The 23,640-nt window shown below is 36.3% G+C and overlaps 1 protein-coding gene across 3 annotated transcripts in view; it reads left to right on the top strand.

Annotated features, from left to right (window-relative positions):
• Positions 1-22,250, top strand: part of fkbp15b (FKBP prolyl isomerase family member 15b) — a 62,276-nt gene extending 40,026 nt beyond the window's left edge. For all 3 annotated transcript variants that reach the window (XM_061980486.1, XM_061980488.1, XM_061980487.1), the window contains 8 exons: positions 2,029-2,200; positions 5,190-5,278; positions 9,666-9,818; positions 14,566-14,679; positions 14,738-14,845; positions 17,422-17,786; positions 20,527-20,623; positions 21,900-22,250. In XM_061980486.1, coding sequence (XP_061836470.1) covers positions 2,029-2,200; positions 5,190-5,278; positions 9,666-9,818; positions 14,566-14,679; positions 14,738-14,845; positions 17,422-17,786; positions 20,527-20,623; positions 21,900-21,977 — 1,176 coding nt within the window. In that variant the 3' untranslated portion in view covers positions 21,978-22,250. The remainder of the gene's footprint in view (positions 1-2,028; positions 2,201-5,189; positions 5,279-9,665; positions 9,819-14,565; positions 14,680-14,737; positions 14,846-17,421; positions 17,787-20,526; positions 20,624-21,899) is intronic.
• The last annotated feature ends 1,390 nt before the right edge of the window (positions 22,251-23,640 follow it).

The following is a 23,640-nucleotide window of genomic DNA, read 5'->3' as shown; positions in this document are numbered from 1 at the left end:
TTCCAGCGAGTTAATCCATTTTGGGGGGAGTTGAGGGGATAATTTAATTATGATGCGTTCAAGAGTCTTACGGCTTGAGGGAAGAAGCTGTTACAGAACCTGGAGGTTCTGCTTCGGAGGCTACGGAACCTCTTTCTAGAGTCCAGCAGTGAAAACAGTCCTTGGTGGGGGTGGGAGGAGTCTTTGCAGATTTTCTATTGTGTGAATGTCCAAACATTTACACATATAATATTCTTCATCAAATAATCATCTATTTATTATTATTATTATTATTATTATTATTATCATTATTGTGTGAATGTCCAAACATTCTCACATATAAGATTTTACACCAAAAAAATCATCTATTTATTGTTATTATGATGATGATGATGATGATTATTATTATTATTGTTATTATTATTATTGTGTGAATGTCCAAACATTCTCACGTACAAGATTCTACACCAAAAAATTAACTCTTTATTATTATTTCGCCACAAAAGTCTGTCGCGCTCCACAGCCCCCAGTTTTCATCCGATCGGAACCATTAAAGTATCCAAACGTTCGGCTCAACCGGGAATCGTGAACTCCCCCAAAAGAAATGTAAAAAAAATATCCCAGAATTCCCGGTTTTCCTGGACATTTTGCCCATTGAAAATGCATGGGCCATTTTTCAACCATGCACAACTCCCACATTTCTTGCCCGATACGAACAGTTCAAGTTCAATAAAATTCCCAGAATTCCCAGTTTTTCAAAGCCCTATTTTCACTTCTTCCTGGAAAGTTTTCACAGTCCACGTTTTTCAACAGTTTTTTGACCATTCCACCTTCAAAACATTCCTCTTAGTTGAGACAACAAATGCTCCCATTTTTTTTTGGTACAAATTCATAGTTTTTCCCAAAATTCCAGGAATTCTGACAATACCCATTCTAAAATCAAAATTGTACTACGTCCAAATATTTCAACACCAACCCATTCATTTTATCTCGGACTATTGAATCAATATTTTTTAAAACATAAACAAATTCTACAATGCCTCAAATTCTCAAAATGTGCCCACTTTTAACATATAACTTGCCTTTTAAAAATAAAAACACATTTTTGAAAGATAAATATTGTTTGGACACCAACACAATAGCATGTAGTACAGACAGTACTAAGAAATGTACTAATTATGTACATTCTTGTATTTTACGGACTATAGAGCACACCAGGATATAAGCCACACCCACTACATTTAGGAACACATTTTTCCAACATACTAGCTGCACTGGACTATAAGTCGCAGATACAGTATATACATTGTGAAATTAGTTTTTTAAACAGAAAAACTTTGCAAATGTTTATTTACATACCTTAATTGTGTCTGTAACACGGCAGTAAAACGGCTGATCAAACAAAATAGAAGACATCATAATGGACCCACTAGCTGCGCAAGCGAGCTCTCCAATCAGCTAAACAGACTCAATAACTCCACGGTGACGTTTTGGTGAATTTACTGAAACAATACAAAACGAATGCCATTGTAAGTTAATAATACTAACACAGACAGTCGTAACCGTGTTAGCATATTAGCTAATGCTAACGACGCTAGCGTCATTACATTATGACATTACGATAGCGCGTACAAAAATGGTTGAAAACACTCCTACTGACATCACACATGGGGCGGTTTAGTAAATGAGAATTGTTTAGTTATATTGTAAAACTTTCCATGGATTATTTTGATTCTGCTCCCGTCTGGGCTACACGTTTGGTCATATTTTTAATGGTTTGTTTCCGTGCACTCACTTTCTCAGCTCTTTTAGTGAGAGCGCAAGATGGCGTCCATCTGTGGACAATCCCAAAGTCAACCAGCAAGGTGTAGGATCCTAACTCAAATTAATTAATGACCGTGCACTCAGCAGTCCGTGTTTACCTGCTAGTAAATGTACATGACTCCCTCCCAGCTCTCGGTCGTCACTTGGCTTCATGTTGACCTGTTCTCTTGTGGCCCTCAGTGCATGGTCTGTAACCACACCATACGTCTTCCTGTTGTCCGTCAGATTCGGTTGAGGGAAGAGCTGGAATCCGTCACCGGCCAACTTTCTCAGACGCAACTGGAGGCGTCCGCTTCTCAGCAGAAGACCTCGGAGCTGCAGACTAAACTGAGCGCGAGGCTGCTGGACTGTGAAAGCCACAGCACGTACATCAGCGGGCTGGAATCACAACTGCAAGGTTTGTGCTGTCGCGCTCTTTACCGCACCTTTCACCCCGGAGGAACCCCAGTTAGCAGGAGGTCTGCAAAAGCCTGAAAATAATGTGCAACACTTCATCTTACTAAATGTATTCATTGGAAACAATGAATACATTGTAGACCCCGGACAAGGAAGACCGGGTAGACCCTGGTCAAGGAAGGTAGTGTAGACCCTAGACAAGAATGGCGGGGTAGACACTGGACAAGGAAGGCGGGGTAGACCCTGGACAAGGAAGGCGGGGTAGACCCTAGACAAGGAAGGCGGGGTAGACCCTGGACAAGAAAGGCGGGGTAGACACTGGACAATGAAGGCGGGGTAGACCCTGGACAAGAAGGTGGAGTAGACCCTGGACAAGAAAGGCGGGGTAAACCCTAGACAGGGAAGGCGGTGTACACCCTGGACAAGGAAGGCGGTGTAGACCCTGGACAAGAAAGGCGGGGTAGACCATGGACAAGAAGGTGGGGTAGACCCTGGACAAGGAAGGCGGGGTAGACCCTGGACAGGGATGGCGGGGTACACCCTGGACAAGGAAAGCGGGGATACCCTAGACAAGGGAGGCTGGGTAGACCCTGGACATAAAAGGCGGGGTCGACCCTGGACAAGGAAGGAGGGGTAGACCCTGGACAAGGAAGGCGGGGTAGACCCTGGACAAGAAAGGCAAGTTAGACCCTGGACAAGGAATGCGGGATAGACCCTGGACAAGGAAAGCGGGGTAGACCCTGGACAAGGAAAGCGGGGTAGACCCTGGATAAGTGTCCACCTCATTTCAGCATATTTTGACCTTTTATCTTATAATTGGGATTTTTTAGCTCATGATCATGATTTTTTATGTGCCATATTTTTGACTTTGTCTTAATTTTGGCTTTTTTTCTCAATTTCAACTTTTTATCCCATGATTTAGACTTTTTTTTTGTAATTGTGACATTTTATCTCATCTCAATCATCATTTTTTTAATCTCATAATTTCGACCATTTATCTGAGTTATTTTACCTTTAATCTTAAAATTTCCACTTCGTACATCATAATCATGATTTTTTGTCATCATTTTGAGATTTTATATCATTATTTTAACTTTTTATATCATAATTTTGACTTGTTGTCTAATAATCATGATTTGTATGTCATGTTTTTGACTTTTTACCTCATAATTTAATCTTTATATCAAATAATTATGACTTTTTATCTCATTATTTCAACCTTTTATAAATGTTTTTCCTTTTATCTCATAATTTCGACCTTTTATCTATTTTCTTTGCTTTAATCTCATAATTTCGATTTTGCACATCATAACCATGATTTTGGTCATGTTTTTTGACTTTTTACCTCATCATTTTGACTTTTTATCAAATAATTATTGCTTTTTATCTCATTATTTCGACCTTTTATTTATTTTTTAACCTTTTATCTCGTAATCTCGATTTTGTACACCATAATCACAATTGTCATGTTTTTGACATTTTATCTCATAATTATGACTTTTTATAAAATAATTATGGCTTTTTATCTTATTATTTTGAACTTTTATCTCATTTTTAACCTTTTATTTCATAATTTCGACTTTGTACATCATAATCATGATTTTGGTCATGTTTTTGACTTTTTACCTCATCATTTTGAGTTTTTATAAAATAATTATGGCTTTTTAGTTCATTATTACGACCTTTTGTTTATTTGTTTAACCTTTTATCTCGTAATCTCGAGTTTGTACATAATAATCATGATTTTTATGTCATGTTTTTGACTTTTGATCTCATCATTTCGACCTTTATTTATTTTTTAACCTTTTATCTCGTAATCTCGAGTTTGTACATCATAATCATGATTTTTATGTCATGTTTTTGACTTTTTATCTCATTATTTCGACCTGTTATCTAATTTATTTGCCTTTTATCTCATAATTTCCACTTTTTACATCATAATCATGATTGTCATGTTTTTTTACTTTTTATCTCATAATTTTGACTTTTTAGTAAATAATTATGGCTTTTTATTTCATTATTTAAACATTTTATCTCATAATTTCGACTTTACCTACTCAGTGGCCTAGTGGCTAGAGTGTCCCTCCTGAGATCGGTAGGTTGTGAGTTCAAACCCCGGCCGAGTCATACCAAAGACGATAAAAATGGGACCCATCACCTCCCTGCTTGGCACTCAGCATCAAGGGTTGGAATTGGGGGTTAAATCACCAAAATGATTCCCGGGCGGAATCATTTATTCAATAATTATGGCTTTTTATCTCATTATTTAAACATTTTATCTCATAATTTTGACTTTTTGTCTCATAATTATGATTGTCAGAATTTTTACTTTTTACCTCATAATTTCGCCTTTTTAGCAAATAATTATGGCTTTTTATCTCATTATTTAAACCTTTTATTTCATTGTTTTACCTTTTGTCTCATAATTTTGATTTTTTTGTCTCATAATCATGATTTTTATGTCATGGTTTTGACATTTTACCTCATAATTTCAACTTTTTATCAAATAATTATGGCTATTTATCTAATTATTTCAACCTTTTATAATTTTTTTTACCTTTTATCTCATAATTTCGACTTTGTACATCATAATCATGATTGTCATGTTTTTGACATAATTTTGACTTTTTATCAAATAATTATGGCTTTTGATCTCATTAAACATTTTACCTCATAATTTGGAGTTTTTGTCTCATAATTTTGACCTTTTATTTAACTTTTTTGCTTGTCATGTTTTTGACTTTTTACCTCATAATTTTGACTCTTTATCAAATAATTATGGCTTTATATCTCATTCTTTCGACCTTTGAAAGCCATTTAAACTTTTTATCTCATATTTGCGACTTTTTATTTTGTCATTTTGACATTTTATCTCATTAGATTTTTTTTTAACTTCTACTTGGATTCCAACAACACACAGCAAAGTGAATGAATTAATGAATGAATGAATGAATTAATGACAATATCACCGTGTTGTGCGTTGCTTTCAGAGCTGAAAGAAAGTTCTAACGCTCACGACTCTGCTGAGGAACGAAGACGCATGGAGGAGGAAGTCCATGACAAACGTCACCTGGAAGCAGTGAGTACCCTATTTTTCGGACTATAAGGCGCACTTAAGATCCTTTCATTTTCTCAAAATGGACAGTGCGCCTTATAACCCGGTGCCCCTAATGTACGTATTAATTCTGCTTGTGCTTACCGACCTGGAAGCAATTTTGTTTGTCACATGGTGTAATGACAAGTGTGACCAGCAAGTGGCAGTCACACATAAGAGATACCTGTGGACTGCAGGTTGACGCCTGTTGTTCAATAAATGACGATGGCAAGCAACACCAAAACTTAGAAAATGTAGAACATTACACACGGCGCTTCAAATGTTTTAGTAGGACTTTGGTAACTTGTCCTGTTTTTTCTGAGGTCGCAGTACAGAGCAGAGGAATGTGTTCCAAAAATAGGTGAATAAAAATGGATATTAAGACATTGAAAATGTATTGTCATTAAGGATGTAACAATACCAAAATGTCACGGTATGAAGCTGTATTGGAAGTGTCAGGAATGTTTACTGTCATTGAACACAAACATAACGATAAAATGTTCTCATCATATTTTTTAGTACAAACATGTATTTTTAAGTGCTAATATTTGTGCACGAACATCCATTCTTACATGTAAATATTACAAGAAAATGTAATCAGTTTTGAATAAAAATGGTTCAACTCATAAAAGTGTTTCAAGTAAGTCAGATATGATTATTTTTTAACTTTCAAGATTTCAAATTATTCAACAGCTTCAGATATATCCATAGATTTAAAGCTGTTATATATTTGTATCCTTTTTTTTAATGTTTTATGCTTGTTTGGTATAAAAAAAAAACATTTTTGCATGATAGAAAAACACAAAATGTGCATAATTTACAAAAACAAGTTGCAAAGTGGAATACGTTAGATGAGATAATTACAGCCTCTAAGAGGTCAATAATTCATAACACTGATTTTGATGCATTATTATTTTTGCAACTATGACCGTTTTTTCCCCCAAAACTCACACTATCCCACTCTAGACAAAAAATGGTCCAACTCATAAAAGTGTTAAAAGTCATATATTATTATTTTTTAACTTTCAACACTTAAAATTCTTCAACAGCTTCAGATCTATCCATATATATAAAGTTTTTATTATTTGTATTATTTTTTTATGTTTTATGCGCTTTTTGTTAAAAAATAAATAAAAAAATGATGATATAAAAACACAAAATATACATAATTTACAAAAATACTTTAGATGAGATAATTACAGCCTCTAACAGGTCAATAGTTCATAACACTGATTTTGATGCATTATTATTTTTGCAACTATGACAGTTTTTTTTCCAAAATCCCACTCTAGCAGAAAAATGGTCCAACTCATAAAAGTGTTATTATTAGTAAGTCATATATAATAAAACATTTAAAAAGTCCAACACTTCTACGCTTTTAGCAGCTTTAGACTCGTCAGTAAATATGAAGTTTGTATTTCGACTTTGTACATCATAATCATGATTGTCATGTTTTTGACTTTTTATCTCATAATTTTGACTTTTTATCAAATAATTATGGCTTTTGATCTCATTATTTCGACCTTTTATCTATTTTTAACCTTTTATCTCATAATCTTGACTTTGTACATCATAATCATGATTTTTATGTCCTGTTTTTGATTTTTTATCTCATTATTTTGACCTTTTATCTAATTTTCTTGTCTTTTATCTCATAATTTCGACTTTAATACATCATAATCATGATTGTCATGTTTTTTAGTTTTTATCTCATAATTTTGACTTTTTAGTAAATAATTATGGCTTTTTATTTCATTATTTAAACATTTTATCTCATTATTTCGACTTTACCTACTCAGTGGCCTAGTGGTTAGAGTGTCCCTCCTGAGATCGGTAGGTTGTGAGTTCAAACCCCGGCCGAGTCATACCAAAGACGATAAAAATGGGACCCATCACCTCCCTGCTTGGCACTCAGCATCAAGGGTTGGAATTGGGGGTTAAATCACCAAAATGATTCCCGGGCGCCGCCACCGCTGCTGCCCACTGCTCCCCTCACCTCCCAGGGGGTGATCAAGGGTGATGGGTCAAATACAGAGAATAATTTCGCCACACCTAGTGTGTGTGTGTGTGTGTGTGACAATCATTGGCACTTTAACTTTAGCTTTGTCTCATAATAATGATTTTTTAATGTCATGTTTTTTACATTTTACCTCATCATTTTTACTTTTTATCAAATAATAGTGTATTTTTATCTAATTATTTCAACTTTTTCAAAAATGTTTAACTTTTATCTTATAATTTCGACTTTGTACATCATAATCATGATTTTTATGTCATGTTTTTGACTTTTTACCTCATCATTTTGACTTTTTATCAAATAATTATGGCTTTTGATCTCATTATTTCGACTTTTGAACTCCATTTCGACTTTTTATCTCATAATTACGACTTTTTGTTTTGTAATTTTGACATTTTATCTCATTAGATGTTTTTTTTTTAACTTCTACTTGGATTCCAATCTGTGGTGGCCTTTCACACACAGCAAAGTGATGAATGAATGAATGAATGAATGACATGTGTGCAATATATCAGCTTTTCAGTATATTGAAAAAAGTGTGTTATAATGGGAGTCAACGGGGGACCTAAAAGGGGCCAAAGGGATTAGGTGTATAGTTAATGAATATCTCCTGTTTGGAATAACTTTGCAAAAAGTGATGCCATTTTTACATGATGCCATTTTAAAGAAGAACTTGTTCAAAACTACGTGGCCAAATTTCAGCCCTCGAACCTTTAAGTTTACCTGATTTGTCAAAGATGGAAAAAAAATGCAGAAAAGGACCTTTTTTTTGGTCCAAGGTGACTGAAGGGTTAAACTTAACATCCAGGGTAACACTATCATGTCATGATGTTCTGACAAGCATCGCAGAAGGCAGACTTTCTTACCTCCGCTAAATAGGTTGTTTTCGCCAGGGTTTTCTTTGTGTGTCTGATAGCAACATAACTCCAAAAGTTTTAATTTATTTTAATTGAATGTCATTTTCGGGGAAAAAAACAATTCCTCTTTTCTCCGCATGCTTCCTTCACTCACGTGTAATGTGGGTCTAATCCAGACCTGCTGCGGTTTATTTTTTACACCTGCAAACGCAAAAGTCCCAGGAAAAAAACGACACTCCCCAAGTTTCCGTTTGATGCCGTCACACGTCACGATTTTGAAACCGCAATACCGCGGTATCAACAATACTGCAACGATTGTTAAATACCCTATTTTCCAGACGATAGAGGGCACCGATATATAAGCCACACCCACTACATTTTAAAACAAAAATGTTTTCCCATACATTAGCCGCACCGCAGATATATATGTTGTGAAATGAGTTATTTACACAGAAATATTCTGTAAATGTTTATTTACATATCTTAATTGTTTCCAAACGGTGTCTGTAACACGGCAGTAAAACGGCTGATCAAACAAAACAGAAGTCATGGTCATGGACTCACTAGCTGCGCAAGCTGGCTCGCCAATCTGCTAAACAGACTCAATAACTCCACGGTGACGTTTTGGTGAATTTACTGAAGAATTTACTTGACTGAAACGACACAAAAAGAATGCCATTGTAAGTTAGTAATACTAACACAGAAACTGGTAGAAGTGTTAGCATATTAGCTAATTCTAACAATGCTAGCTTCATTACATTACGATAGCACCTACAAATATACATGAAAACACTCCTACAGACATCACACATGGGACGGTTTAGCGAGTAAGAATTGTTTTAGTTATATTGTAAAACTTGGAGCGATGAATGAAGAATCCATACAGGTTGAAATGTTATGGACGGCCAGAAGTTTGAATAGCACTTTTACTTCCGGTTGAAAGGACTGAATGGAAGGACACTGCAGAAACTGCAATGAGCGAACTTGTCCAAAAAGATGGCGCTGTAGCACAAATAATAAAACACCTTCTCAGTTAGTTTGCTTGATGACCGTCAGTAGATACATTAGGTACCCCTGTGATTTTGCCAAATTCCTGGGAGATTCTGGCGCGTGACGTGGGACTACCCAGGACCAGTTGCAGTATGTTCAAACAATCACCAGGTAGCATCTGTGAGCAGATAATACTTTTGTCATCTATTTTTCTTTCTGACTTATCAGGTAGTGCATTCTTCACTCACGCTTAGAGTGAAAATTGAGGCAAAATTAAACATCTGTCGCCGCGCCATTTTATAAGTCGCATGGTTCAAAGCCTAGGAAAAAAGTAGCAACTTATTGTTGGGAATTGAGGGTAAAGTATTGCGATATAAAGCCATGTTGATGTATTCCCCCCGACCCCAGCAGAAAGTCAAAAATTTTCCAAATGCTGTAAATTTCATTAGAACATACTGGATTGGCTATTTCATCGGGAAAAATACTTTTGATGCTTTTTTTTTTTTAGTCCCGTCAGCTGCGAGCAGAACTGGAGGAAGAGTGCAAGGTGAAGTGTGAACAGGCCCTAACCTCTGCCAGAGAACACCACCACAAAGAGATGGCTGAGCTTCAGGAGGAGAGAAATCGTCTGCTGCAAAAACTTCATGAGCTCCACCAAAAGGTATGCATTTGTCTTTTTAGCGTCACAATGAAATTCCAAACAATACCATGTTTACCATTTCCATATTTCTCTACCGTTCTTGTGTCAAAATGTGCTTCTCATTCAGGACTATCATCTTGTTTTGTCTCCACATGCCAAACATGTCTCTCATTTCTATGACACATTTCCCATGACCAAAATATTATTAATACTAGAATTTGCAATTCTGGTAGGAACTGCGTGAATGCCCAATGTGGGCATGTCGCCGTGCACGTGAGCGGAAGTTAAACGTTTGAATGTCCAGGGTGAGTGGAGTGTGTGGATGTTGTAACGGTTCAAATCGGATGGGAAAAGTGGGATATGGAGAAGTTTATATATTGCCCATTCATTGTCATTAGAGAGAAATTACAGGAAAACCGGGAATTTGGGGACATGCAAAATATGTTTTGCCTTTGATATCCAGGAAGAGTAGTGTGTGTGGATGGTTGAAAGGTCCGAATCAAGTAAAAAATACTGCAAAAAATTTTAATTTCCTGAAAATTTCGGGAAAAATTTAAGTTTTTAAAAATATTGATACTTGCACAATTGTCCTCGATGATATGAGAATTCCTGGTATCTTTTGAACTTTGAGAATGGTAGTTTGATTGTCCAGGGTGAGGAGAGTGTATGAATGTTGGAATGGTTCAAATCGGATGGGAAATGTGGGATATGCAGTTGATTGTATATTGCCCATTCATTGTCATTGGGGAGAAATTCCGGGATTACAGAGAATTTGGGGAAATGGAAAACATGTTTTGCCTTTAATAACCAGGAAGAGTAGTGTGTGTGGATGGTTGAAAGGTCCGACTCCAGTCGAAAATGGCGCAAAAAATTTAAATTTCCTGGAAATTCCGGGAAAACTGGGATTTTTAGAAATGGAAAATATGTTTTGCCTTTGATATCCAGGAAGAGTAGTGTGTGTGGATGGTTGAAAGGTCCGAATCAAGTAAAAAATACTGCAAAAAATTAAAATTTCCTGAAAATTTTGGGAAAAATGGGAGTTTTTAAAAATATTAATACTAGCACAATTGTCCTCGATGATATGGGAATTCCTGGTATCTTTTGAACTTGGAAAATGGTAGTTTGATTGTCCAGGGTGAGGAGAGTATATGGATGTTGGAATGGTTCAAATCGTATGGGAAATGTGGGATATGCAGTAGATTGTATATTGCCCATCCATTGTCATTGGGGTGAAATTCCGGGAAAACCGAGAATTTGGGGAAATGGAAAACATATTTTGCCTTTGATATCCAGGAAGAGTAGTGTGTGTGGATGGTTGAAAGGTCCGACTCCAGTTGAAAATGGCGCAAAAAATTTAAATTTCCTGGAAAATCCGGGAAAACTGGGAATTTTAGAAATGGAAAACATGTTTTGCCTTTGATATCCAGGAAGAGTAGTGTGTGTTGATGGTTGAAAGGTCCGAATCAGGTAAAAATTGACGCAAAAATGTGAGAAATTTGGCCGTTGTACAACTTTGATTACGTCCATTCATTTGAATGGAAATTTCCTGGAAATTTTGGCAAAACCGCAAGGTTTTTGTTAAATATCAATACCAGCACAATTTTCCTAGATTATATGAATGGGTTGGTGTTGGAGTGTGTTGAATCAGTTGAAAAATGTTGACGTAGTAACAGTTTGAATTGAGAAATGGTATTTCACAATTTCAAGAAAACCGGGAATTTCTACAAGAAAACAAATGGAACTTTTGTTGTCCCAACTAAGAAGAATGTTTTGCTGGTCAAATGGTTGTAACTGGCTGAAAAATGTGGACTGTGAAATTATTCCAGCAAGAGGTGAAAAAAGAGCGTCGGAAAAACGGAAATTCTGGGAATTCCTAGAATTTTTTTAACTTGGAAAATGGTAGTTAGATTGTCCAGGGTGAGTGGAGTGTGTGGGTGTTGGAACGGTTCAAATCGGATGGGAAATGTGGGGTATGCCGTAGATTGTGTATTGCCCATTCATTGTCATTGGGGAGAAATTCCCAGGAAAACTGGGAATTTTGGGTTATGGAAAACATGTTTTGACTTTGATATCCAGGAAGAGTAGTGTGTGTGGATGGTTGAAAGGTCCAACTCCAGTAAAAAATGGTGCAAAAAAATTGAAATTTCCAGGAAAACCGGGAATTTTAGAAATGCAAAACATGTTTTGCCTTTGATATCCAGAAATAGTAGTGTGTGTGGATGGTTGAAAGGTCCGAATCGGGTAAAAAATGGCGCAAAATTGTGAGAAATTTGGGCGTTTGAACTTTGATTATGTCCATTCATTTGAATGGACATTTCCTGGAAATGTAGGGAAAACCAGGAGTTTTTAAAAATATTGATACTAGCACAATTGTCCTCGATGATATGAATGGGTTGGTGTTGGAATTTTTTGAATCAGTTGAAAAATGTTGACGTAGTAACAGTTTGAATTGAGAATTGGTATTTTGGAATTCCTGGAATTTCGAGAAAAACGGGAACTTCTACCAAAAAAAAGAATGGAACTTTTGTTGTCCCAACTAAGAGGAATGTTTTGATGGTGGAATGGTTGTAATTGGCTGAAAAATGTGGACTGTGAAAACATTCCAGCAAGAATTGAAAATAGAGCTTTGGAAAACCAGAAATTCTGGGAATTCCTGGAATTTTTTGAACTTGGAAATGAAATAAATGGTAGTTCCATTGTCCAAGGTGGGTGGAGTGTGTGGATGTTGGAACGGTTCAAATTGGATGGGAAATGTGGTAATTGTGCAAGTTTGAAAAATGGCCCATTTATTTTCAATAGGCATAATGTCCCGGAAAACCGGGAATTGTGAGTAATCTGGGATATTTTTTTACTATTTTTTTTTTCGTGAGCTCAGGATTCCTGGTCAAGCTGAAAGTTTTGATACTCGAACGGTTCCGATCGGATGAAAACTGTGGGCTGTGAAAGCCTGCAAAGTTTTCGGGTGGAACAATAATAATGAAAGAATAAAAAAATTGTTATGTATAATCTTAAATGTGTGAATTATTGTTATTCACATATGTATTCTCTATGTATGAATCCTTACACGGTGCAACCTCCATTTACCATATTAATTGGTTCTTCAACAGGGTTCGTAAATGGAAAAGTTTGTATCGTGAAGCAAATTTCTCTATAGGCAACAATGTAAATATGAATAATTGGCTCCAGACTCGATAAAAGTCCCCATTTTAGTGAAGGTTCGTACACTTTAAACACTATAACAAATATTATAGAGTACTGCATATCAAACTAACATAACAAGGAGGTGATGCATCAGCTTTTTTCTTTATTAACAAGCTAAACTGTCCTGTATGTGCTGCTCTGCCAACTCTTACATGGACACAAGACCCGTTGGTGCCCTCACAAACGACCATAAATCACAAAAATCCTTAACTTTAACAATCTGGTTACGGTTAGATGGATCAGCTTTCTCTTTATTAAAAAGCTCAACTGTCCTGTATGTGCTGTCTGCCAACACTTACACAAACACAAGTCTCTTTGATGCCCTCACAAAAGATCAGAAATCACAAAAGTCCTTAACTTTAACAATCAAACTGGGTTAGGGTGAGTGGATCAGCTTTCACTTTATTAACAAGCTCAACTGTCCTGCATGTGCTGCTCTGCCAACACTTACTTAGACAGAAATCCCTTTGGTGCCCTCACAAACGACCAGAAATCACAAAAATCCTTAACTTTAACAATCAAATTGGGCTAGGGTTAAATGGATCAGCTTTCTCTTTATTAACAAGCTGAACTGTCCTGTATGTGCTGCTCTCCCAACACTTACACGGACACAAGTCCCTTTGGTGCCCTCACAAACGACCAGAAATCACAAACATCCTTAACTTTAACAATCAAATTGGGTTAAGGTTACATGGATGAGCTTTCGTTTTATTAACGAGCTGAACTGTCCTGTATGTGCTGCTTTGCCATCACTTACACAGACACAAGTCCATTGGGTGCCCTCACAAATGACCATAAATCACAAAAATCCTTAACTTTAACAATAAAATTGGGTTAGGGTTAGATGGATGAGCTTTCTCTTTATTAACATGTTGAACTGTCCTGTATTTGCTGCTCTGGCAACACTTACTTAGACAGAAGTCCCTTTGGTGCCTTCACAAACGACCAGAAATCACAAAAATCCTTAACTTTAACAATCAAATTGGGTTAGGGTTAGATGGATCAGCTTTATCTTTATTAACACGCTGAACTGTCCTGTATGTGCTGCTCTGCCAACACTTACATGGACACAAGTCCCTTTGGTGCTCTCACAAATGACCAGAAATCACAAAAATCCTGAACTTTAACAATCAAATTGGTTTAGGATTAGATGGATCAGCTTTCTCTTCATTAACAAGCTCAACTGTCCTGTATGTGCGGCTCTGCCAACACATACATAGACACAAGTCCCTTTGGTGCCCTCACAGAGGATCAGAAATCACAAAAATCCTTAACGTTAACAATCAAATTGCTACAATGATAATCATTTAAAAAAGACTAAAAACCACTTACATTAACATTGGCAAAGGAGGAGAAAGGAGCAGATGGACATTGGGACACGAGGGCTGTGTGTGTGTGTGCTTGGAAGAGGATCCGCTGATTCTCCGCTGTGAAATAAGTCTGCTCTGGCATGTGACATGTGTTTATGTATGGATACAAAGCATGCACATGTAATTTATTCCCGAATGTACACACATTTGCATGTTTCCCATAGTCTCTGTCTCCCTCTTGTGTCTCTTGTGTGAAGTGCAAAGAGCTGGAGACACTGAGAGAGGCTGCCAAGGAGACACAAGAGAGACGAGAGCGCCACCTGGAGACCACAGGGCCTGAGCAGCACAGTTCCGTGGACACAGCAGCAGAGGTCGTAAACACGTTAGCACGCAGGTGACACGTTTGACTGAACTGTTGTCAACCTGCAGGTGAAACGTGTGATGAACGGAGTGTTTCATTCCTTGCGGGGAGACTTTGAACCTGGTCAATCTTACACTGGCCACGCAGTGCTCAGTGTGATTGTCAACACTATCAAGGTGAGCGTTACACACATCAGTCGGCTCTATAACCTATAGATCGACCCATATGGGTTATTAGTAGTCAAGGAGGCCGATGATCGATATATTCATTTGCAGTAAAAGTTAGTAAAACATGAATATTATATGTCAGTAAACAGCTGGACAATGTTTTTTTAACATTCTTTTTTAGGTAGGTGGGTCCAGTAATGACATGTTTGATGCTGTGTTTAATTTATCATCAAAAAATATCAAACATCTTTATTACGAGGAGCATCAACATTTGATTTCAAAATGGTAAAATTGGTCAAAATATGACATTTCTCTACATCACAATAACTCTTCTACTCCATTTTATGCACTTTTATAACACTTTATGGATACATTCTAAGGTTTCCTTGTGAAATTTTGAGAACATTTAAATTAAACAAATGTCTGCGCTCCTTGAAAGGGAATCGTGTGCTTACCCAAAAGACATTTCTAAAATATCCCAGATTACCCAGAATTCCTGGTTTTCCGGGACATTTTCCCCCATTGAAAATAGGCTATTTTCCAAATATGCACAACTCCTACATTCCTCACCCGATGGGAACCGTTCCACTTTCAACACCTTTCACTCACCTTTAAGAATCAAACTAGCATTTTTCTCGAGTTAAAAAAAATTCCAGGAATTTTCACCTCTTGCCGGAAAGTTTTCACAATCGACATTTTTCAACCAATTCCTACCATTCCACAGTCATAACATTCCTCTTAGTTGGGACAACAAAAGTTAGATTTTTTTTTGGGTACAAATTCCCAGTTTTCCCAAAATTCAAAAAATTCCGAAATACCACTTTTCAATTCTGTTAAAGCATCACCATTTGTCAACCGATTCCAAAAATTCCAACACCAACCCATTCATATCATCAAAGACAATTGTTGTTTAAACATTCTTTTTTAGGTAGGTGGGTCCAGTAGTGACATAATGTTTGATGTTGTGATTAATCTATCATCAAAAAACATCAAACACCTTTATTACGTGTGTCTAAGTGGAGCAACAAAATTTGATTTCAAAATGGGAAAATTGGTCAAAATATGACATTTCTCTACATCAGAATAACTCATCTACTCCATTTTATAACACTTTATGGATTTAATACATTGTAAGGTTTCCTCCTGAAGTATTGTCAACATTGGAAATAAAATGATTCTGGACTCCTTCACATAGATTATAGTTGAGACATTTTTCAAGCTGGCTGACATCATTACTTCCTGAATTGTTAGAGAAAGTATGATAATGTGTGAGCTGCTGCCTACTACACTTTACTTACCGTATTTTCCGAAATACGGATCGCGTATATGAACCCCTACACACTACATTTTAGAAGAAAAAATATGTTTCCATATATTAGCCGCACAGGACTATAAATCGCAGATACATACGTTGTGAAATGAGTTATTTACGCAGAAATATTCTGTAAATGTTTATTTACATACCTTAATTGTTTCAAAACGGTGTTTGTGACACGGCAGTAAAACAGCTGATCAAACAAAACAAAACAGAAGTTATAGACCCACTAGCTGCGCCAGCTAACTCTCCAATCACCTAAACAGACTCAATAACTCCACGGTGACGTTTTGGTGAATTTACTGAGGAATTTGTGAAACTGAAACAATACATAAAGAATGCCATTGTAAGTTAATAATACTAACACAGACACTGGTAAATGTTTTAGCATATTAGCTAATACTAATGATGCTAGCTTGATTATATTCTGATAGCACGTACAAATATGTATGAAAACACTCCTACAGACATCCCACATGGGACAGTTTAGTCAGTAAGAATTGTTTCAGTTGTATTGTAAAAAGTACAAACGTTGCCTGGAGACGTGAATGAAGAATCCACACGAGTAGAAACGCTGTGGATGGCTAGGAGACGGAACGGCACTTGGAAGTTACGCTGCAGCACCTGCGATGAGCTAACACGTCCAAAAGATGGCATCTTAGCACAAACAATAAAACACCTTCTCAGTGTATTTCCTTGTTTGTTTTTTTATCTATTTGTACTATGGCCATCAGCGGAAAAAAAATCCATAAATTAGCTGCACCGTTTTATCAGCCGCAGGGGTCAAAGTACTGGCTTGTAGTCCGTAATTTATATTAATCTCACAAAGTTTGGATTTAGGGCAGAGATATCTGCGAAGTAGATCTCGCAGTAGCGAAACAAACAAAACGGAACCAGTAAGATGCCAGGAACGAAGGACAAAAACTGGATTCCTCAGACGAGATGTACCGTGTACACGTGAGCAACACTTAGGGCTGTGAATCTTTGGGCGCCACACCATTTGATTCTGTTTGAATCTTGGGGGAAAGGATTCGATTCAGAATTGATTCTCAATTCAAAATCAATACTTTTTTAATAACATTTGATGCCAGTTGTATGATGAACTACATTTTTCCATAAAATAGACAAACAGCTCTGATAAATGTATTTATTACTTTTAAAAAAACTGCTTTTGTTTAATAAAATTCTGTCCAAAAGTTTACTAAAGTCGACTAAGAATTGTGAAGAAAATTGATTCATTTGAAAATGAGGGTTGTGTGTTTCCTTCCAGAATGTGACGCTGACTCTGCTCAGTGGCAAGGATGGCCACAGCGCTAAGAAGGAGGTGTCGTCGGGCCAGGAAGAGGGAGAGAAAGTCCTTGTGAAGGAAGACCGAAAAGTGGAGACACTTGGTGACACAAAGGAGGACCATGGCCACACGCGTGAGGAACCAGGGTCCGGTCCAAGGGCCCAGTTAGAAAGAACACGGTCGCTTTCATCCACGGAGTCCAAGGAGCACAAAATAGCAGACGTGGAGGAACAAGTGGATAAACCACAGCCAAGAACGAAGAAGTCCATCTCTCAGGAATCTTTGAGGATTCCTGTCAAGCCACCTCCACACCCAGAAGGTCAAGTCATCCAAGGTGAAGACCAGAGGTGGGTGCTCACCTAGGTTTCTATGTTGTGTTGTTCATGGTCTCGGGTCGGGCGGCCATATTTGTTGACAGGCGGGCTTACCAGACACCCGCCTATGGTTTGGTTTTCAGGGCCCCTACCGGTCATTAGCGGTCTAGGAGGGCGAGGTGTGATATTGGGAGACCGTGTTCATTTGCAGGAAAAGTTCTTTAAACATGAATACCAGGGCTGGGGGATTTTGGCAAAACTATTAATCATGATTATTGTGTGAATGTCCAATCATTCACACAATAATCATGATTATTGAGTGAATGTCCAAATATTCACACAATATGATGATTGTGTGAATGTCCAATCATTCACTCAATAATCATGGTTATTGTGTGAATGATTGGACATTCACACAATGTCCAAGTATTCACACAATAGTCATGATTATTCTGTGAATGTCCAATCATTCACACAATAATTTTGATTATTGTGTGAATGTCCAAGTATTCACACAATATGATGATTGTGTGAATGTCCAATCATTCACACAATAATCATGATGACTATTGTGTGAATACTTGGACATTCACACAATCATCATATTGTGTGAATACTTGGACATTCACACAATAATCATGACTATTGTTTGAATACTTGGACATTCACTCAATAATCATGGTTATTGTGTGAATGATTGGACATTCACACAATGTCCAAGTATTCACACAATAGTCATGATTATTCTGTGAATGTCCAAGCATTCACACAATAGTCATGATTATTTTGTGAATGTCCAAGCATTCACACAATTATCATGATTATTGTGTGAATGCTTGGACATTCACAAAATAATCATGACTATTGTGTGAATGCTTGGACATTCACTCAATAATCATGATTATTGTGTGAATGATTGGACATTCACACAATGTCCAAGTATTCACACAATAGTCATGATTATTCTGTGAATGTCCAAGCATTCACACAATAGTCATGATTATTCTGTGAATGTCCAATCATTCACACAATAATCATGATTATTGAGTGAATGTCCAAACATTCACACAATAATCTTGATTATTGTGTGAATGTCCAAGTATTCACACAATATGATGATTGTGTGAATGTCCAATCATTCACACAATAATCGTGATGACTATTGTGTGAATACTTGGACATTCACACAATCATCATATTGTGTGAATACTTGGACATTCACACAGTAATCATGACTATTGTTTGAATACATGGATATTTACACAATAATCATGATTATTGTGTGAATGATTGGACATTCACACAATGTCCAAGTATTCACACAATAGTCATGATTATTCTGTGAATGTCCAAGCATTCACACAATAGTCATGATTATTTTGTGAATGTCCAAGCATTCACACAATTATCATGATTATTGTGTGAATGCTTGGACATTCACAAAATAATCATGACTATTGTGTGAATGCTTGGACATTCACTCAATAATCATGATTATTGTGTGAATGATTGGACATTCACACAATGTCCAAGTATTCACACAATAGTCATGATTATTCTGTGAATGTCCAAGCATTCACACAATAGTCATGATTATTTTGTGAATGTCCAAGCATTCACACAATAATCATGATACTTGTGTGAATGCTTGGACATTCACACAATAATCATAAATGCTTGGACATTCACACATTAATCATGATCATTGTGTAATTACTTGGACATTCACACAATAGTCATGATTATTGTGTGAATGTCCAAGTATTCACACAATAGGCATGATTATTGTGTGAATGTCCAAGTATTCACACAATAATCATGACTATTGTGAGAATGTCCATGCATTCCCACAATAGTCATAATTATTGTGTGAATGTCCAAGTATTCACACAATAGGCATGATTATTGTGTGAATGTCCAAGTATTCACACAATAATCATGACTATTGTGTGAATGTCCAAGCATTCACACAATAATCATGATTATTGTGTGAATGTCCATTCATTCACACAATAGTCATGATTAATGTGTGAATGTCCAAGTAATTACACAATAATCTTGATTAATGTGTGAATGTCCAACTATTCACACAATAATCATGACTATTGTGTGAATGTCCAAGTAATTACACAATAATCATGATTATTGTGTAAATGTCCAAGTATTCACCCAATAGTCATGATTAATGTGTGAATGTCCAAGTATTTACTATTGTTTTTATTCTACACCAAAAATGCATCCATTTATTATTATTATTTTTCCACAAAAGTCCACAGCCCAAAGTTTTCATTCGTTCAGAATCGTTCAGGTGATAAAACGTCCAGCTTGACCAGGAATTGTGCGCTTACCCAAAAACTTTTTTTTTTAGATATCCCAGATTACCCAGAATTCCCGGTTTTCCGAGACATTTTTCCCATTGAAAGTGAATGGGCCATTTTCCAAACAGGCATAACTCCCACATTTTTCATCCGATGGGAACCGTTCCACTTTCCACACCTTCCACTCACCTTGAAGAATAAAACTATCCTTTTTCCAAGTTCAAAGAAATTTCAGGAATTTCCACCTCTTGCGGGAAATTTTTTTGCAGTCTTAATTCCGACCATCCCACCTTCAAAATATTCCTCTTAGTTGGAACAACAATAGCTAGAATTTTATTTTGGTACAAATACCCAGTTTTCCCGAAATTCCAAAATATCACTTTTTGATACTATTTATAATAGATATTTACAAAGAGTTTGCATTTTTGTCAGAGGTATCTTTTCTGCCGTCTCAGTCTGACAGACGACCGTCCAAAGGAAAACGGAGCACAGACTCGTTCCCAGAAGAAGGCTCATGACAAACACGTTCTGCAGGAAGAGGAAGACGAGCAGGTCTGGAAAGTCTCCAACCATTTTTTCTTCTTTCAAATCCTCTTTTGCGCCACCGCGATGGAACCACTTTCAGCCTTCACGTGTGTCAAGTGCAAAATGGCTCTTTTTCAGCAGCACACAGGAAGTCAACACTTTGTAGGACTCGACAAAAACTATTCAGTTTAATGGCAAAGACTACTTCTTGGAATGGCAACTGCATACAAAATCTACTAGATGATACTCGCAAATGGTGCTCAGAAGTGTAAAAACTGGACAAGATAGTGGTTATTATTAGTTGTTATTATTATCATTAGTTATTATTATTATTATTATCATTAGTTATTATTAGTATTAGTATATTATTATTAGTTTAATTATTGTTATTAGTTATTTGTATTAGTTATTTTTTATTAGTTATTATTAGTAGTATTATTAGTTATTGTTATTATTAGTTATTGTTGTTATTAGTTATTGTTATTATTAGTATTAGTTATTATTATTATTAGTTATTGTTATTATTATTAGTTATTATTATTATTATATATAGCTCGGTTGGTAGAGCGGCCGTGCCAGCAACTTCAGGGTTCCAGGTTCGATCCCTGCTTCTGCCATCCTAGTCACTGCCGTTGTGTCCTTGGGCAAGGCACTTTACCCACCTGCTCCCAGTGCCACCCACACCGGTTTAAATGTAACTTAGATATTGGGTTTCACTATGTAAAGCGCTTTGAGTCACTAGAGAAAAGCGCTATAGAAATATAATTCACTTCACTCTCCCCACTGGGGTGAGTTTTTCCTTGCCCTTATGTGGGCTCTGTACCGAGGATGTCGTTGTGGCTTGTGCAGCCCTTTGAGACACTTGTGATTTAGGGCTATATAAATAAACATTGATTGATTGATTGATTCACTTCAATTAATTAGTTATTATTATTATTATTAGATATTATTATAAATTATTATTAGCTATTATTATTATTAGTAGTAGTAGTAGTAGTAATAATTATTATTATTAGTTATTATTATTATTATTATTATTAGTAGTAGTAGTAGTTATTATTATTAGTAGTTATTATTATTGTTATTAGTTATTATTATATTTGTTAAAATATTAGCATTTATAAACACATGTTAGCACATTTCCAGATACTAGGAACAAATGTGATACTTTGATTACAGACCTCAGTTCCCTTCCTCATTTACCACCAGTTCTTTCTTCAAGTCAGTGGTGTTTCTCACCTTCTCTGTCAAAGTGCCGGCAGACCTGCCGGTGGTTGATTATCGGTCGTTTCTGCTCCCGCAGAGCCTGAAGGGATGTCCGCCGCTGTTTGACGAGGACGAGGACGAGGGCGACAACGACGACGGCAGCTGGTTGAGCTGAGACAGTCGCCAGTTACCTGCCAGGTGGGAACGTATCCATGGCGACCAGAACCTGTGAGTACCTGCCAGGTGGGAACGTATCCATGACGACAAGAACCTGTGAGTACCTGCCAGGTGGGAACGTATCCATGATGACCAGAAGCAGTGAGTCCCACCAACAGAACCAGCAATGTTGTCAACAACATCGTGCTCCTTTGTAGCCTTCATGGAGCTACTGTAAATGCGAACATTTTACACTTTGGCTAACCTGAAGTAAATAAAGGTTACTTTTTAACTCATGGCTGAAAAGCATTTTTAGTGGTGGTTGTAAAAGGTGGGGTCAGATGGTCTACTTGTGTACTTAATATGTGCTTCTGTCCCCTTCTCAGGACCACTTTTTCTTTCAACACGTGTTGTTAGCATTACTGGCAACTCCTTTGCTTCCAGGCCGGATCTTTTGGTGAATTATTTAGTAAAAATGGAACATTTTCATAGCTAGAGCGTTAAAAACACAAACTGTCCAAAAATTAAGTTGGACAAAAGTGAAAGAAGACAGCAAATTAAGTACACCACACCTAAATAATATAAGTTTATATAAGTTCACTAATGTTACTTTTGAAACATTTTCCAATCAATTTTTTACAAGTTTTGTGAACTTTCTGTTTTTTAATTTGTTAAAACTTTGTACTATTAAATTTGGTGATTAGTGAATATGCAACCAAATTGGGTTTAATAAAAATGAATGTTAGCATGCTAACAGTTAGCATAAAATGTATCAAGTTATATCACTCTGTTTTTTAATTTGTTAAAACTTTGTATAATTTAGTTGGTGATATGTTGAAGATGCAACAAAATTATGTTTAATAAACATGAATGTTAGCATGCTAACAGTCAGCATAAAATGTACGAAGTGATATCACACTGTTTTTTAATTAGTTAAAACTTTGTATAATTAAATTGGTGATAAGTTGACGATGCAATAAAATGAGGTTTAAGAAACATGAATGTTAGCATGCTAACAGTTAGCATAAAATGTACCAAGTTATATCACTGTTTTTTAATTAGTTAAAACTTTGTATAATTAAGTTGGTGATAAGTTGAAGATGCAACAAAATTAGGTTTAATAAACATGAATGTTAACATGCTAACAGTTAGCCTAAAATGTACCAAGTTATATCACTGTTTCTTAATTTGTTAATGATTTGTATAATCAGGTTGGTGATAAGTTGAAGATGCAACACAATTAAGTAAAATTTTGAAAAAATTGTCCAAAAATTAAGTTGGAGAAAAATGAGAGAAGACAGCAAATTAAGTACACCACACTTAAATAAAATATATAGAAGTTAAAATGTTTTACTTTGATACAACTTTAAAAAATTGTTGCAACATTTTTCAATCAATTTCTACAAGTTTTGTGAACTTGAGTTTTTTTTTATTTGTGAAAACTATTAAGTTGGTACTAAGTTGAAGATGAAACCAAATGAAGTGTTCCATTTTGCAAACATGACAAACTACCGTACTTGTGATATTTCATGTCCCAGATAAAGAATGTCTTGTAGGAGACATGGATAAAACTGAAGAGATGTTCCAAGACTGTCCAGCAATGACCACAAAAACTGAAGAGATGTTCCAAGTATGTCCAGCACTGTCTATGAGCATCTGGACTCGATCTGACCAATCTAAGT

The sequence above is a fragment of the Nerophis lumbriciformis genome, linkage group LG20 (assembly GCF_033978685.3).
Source record: "Nerophis lumbriciformis linkage group LG20, RoL_Nlum_v2.1, whole genome shotgun sequence".
Classification (NCBI taxonomy): domain Eukaryota; kingdom Metazoa; phylum Chordata; class Actinopteri; order Syngnathiformes; family Syngnathidae; genus Nerophis; species Nerophis lumbriciformis.
Note: the sequence above shows the minus strand (reverse complement) of the source record. Positions and strands in the feature narration are given on the sequence as shown.